We start from the raw sequence: 5,730 nt of genomic DNA, 5'->3' as shown, positions 1-5,730 counted from the left end.
GGATCGCCTGCCACGCCATTCTATTTCCACTGCTAACGAGGGCTTCATAAGCCTTTGATACAGTCTGATCTTTGAAACCTTTCCAAATCTCCTCAAGCTTATGCTAAATCCTATTTGGGACTTTTTTTTCCTGGCCTACTAGCGTCCAAGGCTTAAGAAGGCCATTTGGACAGTGACATGCATACTAACACATCGCACAGCTCTTTTCTGAAAGGGAAGTAGCAGCCCTGATCGCCGAGGCTCACAGGAGCAAAACACAATTGCCTACACAAATTTGAATAAAATCAATTTTCCCTCGTCCTTGCGGCTCCTAAGGCCAGTACGCACCGGCTGGAGATGCTATTTCCGAGTGCATTTGGAAGCTGGGAGGGAACACTAGCAAGACCTTACAAGGCTGAACAAGTAGGTGGAGGGAAAAGGGCGAGGCTTGGAAGCTTCCAAGGTGCAAAACGCAGAAAGTGGCGGGGGACGGGGGGTGGCGGGGGCGAGCCACCCGCGCGAAATCCAAGCGTGTTTGCTCTCAGTTAAAGCAGCCGGCCCCGGACAAGCACAATTAACAAAACCATCCACTCCTTTAGTCCCGGCGACCTGTGCCACTCCTCTGTATTCAGGGCGCTGACAGGAAAGGAAAAAAGGCGAAAGGAGTTAAAGAAACAAAGAAAAGATTCCCTAATTTTCCTTTCTTGTTTTCCCCTCTAAGCCTTTCCACATTAAAGGGATTGTCAGAGGCTGGCGTAGGAGCGGCGCGAGGGCGAAGCTGCCATTGGCTGCCCGGCTCTGGTTATTTGCATATCGGCTGCTATAAAAGCGGAGGCGGCGCGCAGCGGCGCAGCTCCAGCCGGGAGAAGGAAGGGGGAATTGTATAGTGTGGGTAGGTCGGCGCGTCCTCAGAGCCCACCGGAACCTCGAGCTGCAGCCCATAGATCTCCCGCACAGGGCTCGCAAAGAGCGTGCTCCTAGGAGCGTGCGACTCACACCCGGACCTGCAAACCAGAGAGGAATTGCTCAGCCTCTAGGAATAGCACTTGGGGCTGGCGGCATGAGTCCAGTGAGGCGCGGGGGCAGCCCCTGCCTTTTCCCTTTACAGCTCTTCAGCCTCTGTTGGGTGCTCTCAGTGGCCCAGAGCAAGACAGTGCGATACAGCACCTTCGAGGAGGATGCCCCTGGCACGGTCATCGGGACCTTGGCTGAGGACCTGCATATGAAAGTATCTGGAGACACAAGCTTCCGCCTGATGAAGCAGTTCAACAGCTCGCTTCTTCGCGTGCGCGAGGGCGACGGGCAGCTGACCGTCGGGGACGCGGGCCTGGACCGAGAGCGGCTGTGCGGCCAGGCGCCACAGTGCGTGCTGGCTTTCGACGTGGTCAGCTTCTCGCAGGAGCAGTTCCGGCTGGTGCACGTGGAGGTGGAGGTGAGGGACATCAACGACCATGCACCGCGCTTCCCGCGGGCCCAGATCCCGGTGGAGGTGTCCGAGGGCGCAGCCGTGGGCACGCGCATCCCCTTGGAGGTGCCTGTGGACGAGGACGTGGGGGCCAACGGGCTGCAGAGCGTGCGCCTGGCGGAACCTCACAGTCCCTTCCGCGTGGAACTGCAGACGCGCGCGGACGGCGCCCAGTGCGCGGACCTGGTGCTGTTACACGAGCTGGACCGCGAGAGCCAGGCCGCCTACAGCCTGGAGCTGGTGGCCCAGGACGGCGGCCGCCCGCCGCGCTCCGCCACGGCCGCCCTCAGCGTGCGAGTGCTGGACGCCAACGACCACAGCCCGGCCTTCCCGCAGGGCGCCGTGGCCGAAGTGGAGCTGGCGGAGGACGCTCCCGTGGGCTCGCTGCTGCTCGACCTGGACGCGGCCGACCCCGACGAGGGCCCCAACGGCGACGTGGTGTTCGGCTTCGGGGCCCGTACCCCGCCCGAGGCGCGCCGCCTCTTCCGCCTGGACCCGCGCTCGGGCCGCCTCACCCTGGCAGGACCGGTGGACTACGAGCGCCAGGACACCTATGAGCTGGACGTGCGGGCCCAGGACCGCGGTCCAGGGCCCCGGGCCTCCACCTGCAAGGTCATCGTGCGCATCCGCGACGTCAATGACAACGCTCCGGACATCACCATCACCCCGCTGGCCGCCCCGGGCGCACCTGCCGCCTCTCCCTTCGCCGCCGCCGCCGCCGCCGCCGCCGCTCTCGGGGGTGCGGACGCGACCTCGCCGACCGGGCCCGGGACGCCTGAGGCCGGCGCCGTGTCTCTGGTGCCAGAGGGGGCGGCGCGCGAAAGCCTGGTGGCGCTGGTCAGCACCTCGGACAGAGACTCGGGCGCCAACGGACAGGTGCGTTGCGCCCTCTACGGGCATGAGCACTTTCGGCTGCAGCCGGCCTACGCGGGCAGCTACCTGGTGGTGACCGCGGCGTCGCTGGACCGCGAGCGCATCGCCGAGTACAACCTGACGCTGGTGGCCGAGGACCGCGGCGCGCCCCCGCTACGCACCGTGCGGCCCTACACGGTGCGCGTGAGTGACGAGAACGACAACCCGCCAGTCTTCACACGGCCGGTCTACGAGGTGTCGGTGCGTGAGAATAACCCGCCCGGCGCCTACTTGGCCACGGTGGCCGCCCGGGACCCCGACCTGGGCCGCAACGGCCAGGTCACCTACCGGCTGCTGGAGGCTGAAGTAGGCCGTGCCGGGGGCTCAGTGTCCACCTATGTGTCGGTGGACCCGGCCACGGGGGCTATCTATGCGCTGCGCAGCTTCGACTATGAGATGCTGCGCCAGCTCGACGTGCGCATCCAGGCGAGCGACGGTGGCTCCCCTCAGCTCTCCAGCAGCGCCCTGGTGCAAGTGCGGGTACTGGACCAGAACGACCACGCACCGGTCCTGGTGCACCCGGCGCCGGCCAACGGGACCCTGGAAGTGGCGGTCCCGGGGCGCACGGCAAGGGACACTGCCGTGGCGCGCGTGCAGGCCCGGGACGCGGACGATGGTGCAAACGGGGAGTTGGCGTTCGAGCTGCAGCAGCAGGAGCCGCGAGAAGCCTTCGCCATCGACCGCCGCACGGGGGAGATCGTGCTCACAGGCGACCTCTCGCTGGAGCCGCCGGGCCGCGTGTTCCGGGCGCTGCTGGTCATATCCGACGGCGGCCGTCCCCCGCTCTCCACCACTGCCACCGTCAGCTTCGTGGTGACAGCAGGCGGCGGGCGAGGGCTGGTGGCGCCCGCCAGTGCGGGGAGCCCCGAGCGTTCTCGCCCGCCCGGCTCTCGACTCGCAGCGTCGGGGCCGGCGCTACAATGGGACACGCCGCTGATCGTCATCATCGTGTTGGCCGGGAGCTGCACGCTGCTGCTGGCCGCCATCATCGCCATCGCCACCACCTGCAACCGCCGCAAGAAGGAGGTGCGCAAAGGGGGGGCCCGCCGGGAAGAGCGGCCCGGGGCGGCGGGCGGCGGAGCCTCGGCTCCCGGCTCCCCGGAGGAAGCTGCCCGGGGAGCCGGGCCCAGGCCCAACATGTTCGACGTGCTCACCTTCCCTGGCAGCGGCAAAGCGCCCTTTGGCAGCCCCGCGGCCGACCCGCCCCCGCCCGCGGTCGCCGCGGCCGAAGTGCCGGGCTCGGAGGGCGGCAGCGCCACCGGGGAAAGCTCCTGTCACTTCGAGGGGCAGCAGCGGCTCCGCGGCGCGCACGCCGAGGTGAGGCCTTCCTTCGGCTGGGCGCCCCGCTCCGTGCTCCGCGGACAGGCTGGGGGAAGGGACTGGAGGGGTCTGGGTGTGCCTGGATGCCTAACCTGTCGCACTTGTTTTTTGTTTCTTGTCCAACCCCCACCTCACCCCCTCTCCCCCGCCCGCCCCGCTTCCCCCCTTCCTTGCTGCAGCCCTACGGTGCCTCCCCCGGCTTCGGAAAGGAGCCAGCGCCCCCTGTGGCGGTCTGGAAAGGACACTCTTTCAACACCATCTCTGGCCGAGAAGCGGAGAAGTTCAGCGGCAAAGACAGCGGCAAAGGGGACAGTGATTTCAACGACAGCGATTCTGACATCAGCGGGGACGCTCTGAAAAAGGATCTCATCAACCACATGCAGAGTGGTGAGGACACTTCTTTCCTGCCAAGTTCAGCGTTCCTCCTCTCCCTCCCCTGCTGCCCTCCTGTCAATCTCCGTTCCCAGCCCCCTCCCTTTTCCCCACTTTCTTCAGTCCTCGAGTTTGGGATCCCTGCCTTCCTCAGACAGCCGATTTCAAAATGTCACCTGGTGGAGGCAGCTCCACCACTTGAATAAAGAACACTCCCATCCTGTTAGGTGGAGGCAGGGGTGATGCTAGCTCCCCGAGGAGGGGAATTCTGCTCCGCAGTTCCTTAACTTGCTTCCAGCAAAAGAAGCTGAGCCAACTTCGTATGAAGGTGGCTTTATAGGAAGCAGTGTTTCTTTCAAATCTTGAATCACCGCGCTCACTCTCATACTCGCTTTTCTTTTCAGCTGCCCTGACCCTGCCTGACATTCTGAAGAGGGGGGCGTAGTTGTGCACAATCTCAGTAATCATCCTCACGCTCTCCCCCTTTCTCTTTTATGTTAGGACTGTGGGCGTGCACCGCTGAGTGTAAGATCCTGGGCCACTCTGACCGATGCTGGAGCCCGTCCTGCGGAGGACCCAACACGCATCCCGCGCCTCACCCACCAGCGCAGATGTCTACCTTCTGTAAGAGCACGTCCCTGCCTCGGGATCCTCTGCGCAGGGACAATTACTATCAGGCCCAGCTGCCCAAGACAGTGGGGCTGCAGAGCGTCTATGAGAAAGTGCTACACAGAGACTATGACAGGACAGTCACCCTACTCTCCCCTCCCCGTCCAGGGAGGCTCCCAGACTTGCAGGAGATCGGGGTACCCCTCTACCAGTCCCCCCCTGGCAGGTACCTGTCCCCAAAGAAGGAAGCCAATGAAAATGTGTAACCCCATGCTGCATGTGTTCACAACTTATACAGGTCACTCCGAGAAGCCCCTAAGTTATTGACTGGTTTCAGTGTTGTATATATTAAATATGCAAGATGTGCCTTAAAATGAAGCTGTTGGAAGCTATTTCCAATCACATTGGTACTGTTTGGTATTTGCAAACAAAAATGTAGTTAATGTAATTTTTATGAAATGTGTGCAGTATTTAATTTTTCTTATCATGCTATTGACTTTAATTTCACTTGCAGCTTGCCATTTTCTTAGTGTTTTTAACCTGTACATTGTGTAATGTAATGTTTGTATATAATGAAATTTTGTTATATTTTTATAAAATAAAAGCTAAAGTGGAAGTTATTGCCAAAGGAACTGTCTGTAAGACAAAAAAAAAAGTGGGAATTACTTAATGGAAATTTATCTTTCACCTGAAACAACCTAGTGTTTGAGAATTTTTGCCTTGCCAAGTATACCTTGTATATCTTGAGTCTGTGGTAGATTTCAAGTTCAATGTTATTTAATTACATTTGGTTTTCTGTAAACCGAACCGTGTCACTTATAAGCACAGTAATAAAGGATTTGTCATGTGTTTGAAGAATCTGCTAATTGCTTTTCATGAAGTTGCCTACAGTTAGACATTCACAAATAATCTGAGTGCCAGAATTAAACCTTCTTTCAAGTGCTAATTATTTGGGCATCATTAATATTCACAGCAATATTAAACTTCCAAGTGTTGGAAAGTCTCATCTGAGTATTAAAAATACTTTATTTTATAAATCATGCACATCTCCATTTACATCAGGCACTCTATAA

At 59.7% G+C, this 5,730-nt stretch overlaps 1 protein-coding gene across 1 annotated transcript; it reads left to right on the top strand.

Annotated features, from left to right (window-relative positions):
* Window positions 1-1,039: 1,039 nt before the first annotated feature.
* PCDH8 (protocadherin 8) lies at window positions 1,040-4,923 on the top strand. Its single transcript, XM_028107396.2, has 3 exons — window positions 1,040-3,673; window positions 3,856-4,063; window positions 4,550-4,923. The coding sequence occupies exons 1-3, from the start codon at window positions 1,040-1,042 to the stop codon at window positions 4,921-4,923; spliced, it is 3,216 nt and encodes a 1,071-aa protein (XP_027963197.2).
* Window positions 4,924-5,730: the final 807 nt, after the last annotated feature.

This window comes from Eumetopias jubatus, unplaced genomic scaffold (genome assembly GCF_037043125.1).
Source record: "Eumetopias jubatus isolate StellerSeaLion01/CBP00866 unplaced genomic scaffold, mEumJub1_p1.0 scaffold_3, whole genome shotgun sequence".
Classification (NCBI taxonomy): Eukaryota; Metazoa; Chordata; class Mammalia; order Carnivora; family Otariidae; genus Eumetopias; species Eumetopias jubatus.
The sequence above is the reverse complement of the archived record's forward strand: the minus strand, read 5'-3'. Positions and strand labels throughout refer to the sequence as shown.

Bases quoted from the DNA above. Each gene is read 5' to 3' on its own strand.
- PCDH8 (XM_028107396.2), top strand. From the start codon at position 1,040: ATGAGTCCAGTGAGGCGCGGGGGCAGCCCCTGCCTTTTCCCTTTACAG. The intron at 3,674-3,855 runs GTGAGGCCTTCC...TCCTTGCTGCAG, and splicing joins TCCGCGGCGCGCACGCCGAG to CCCTACGGTGCCTCCCCCGG. The intron at 4,064-4,549 runs GTGAGGACACTT...CTTTTATGTTAG, and splicing joins CATCAACCACATGCAGAGTG to GACTGTGGGCGTGCACCGCT.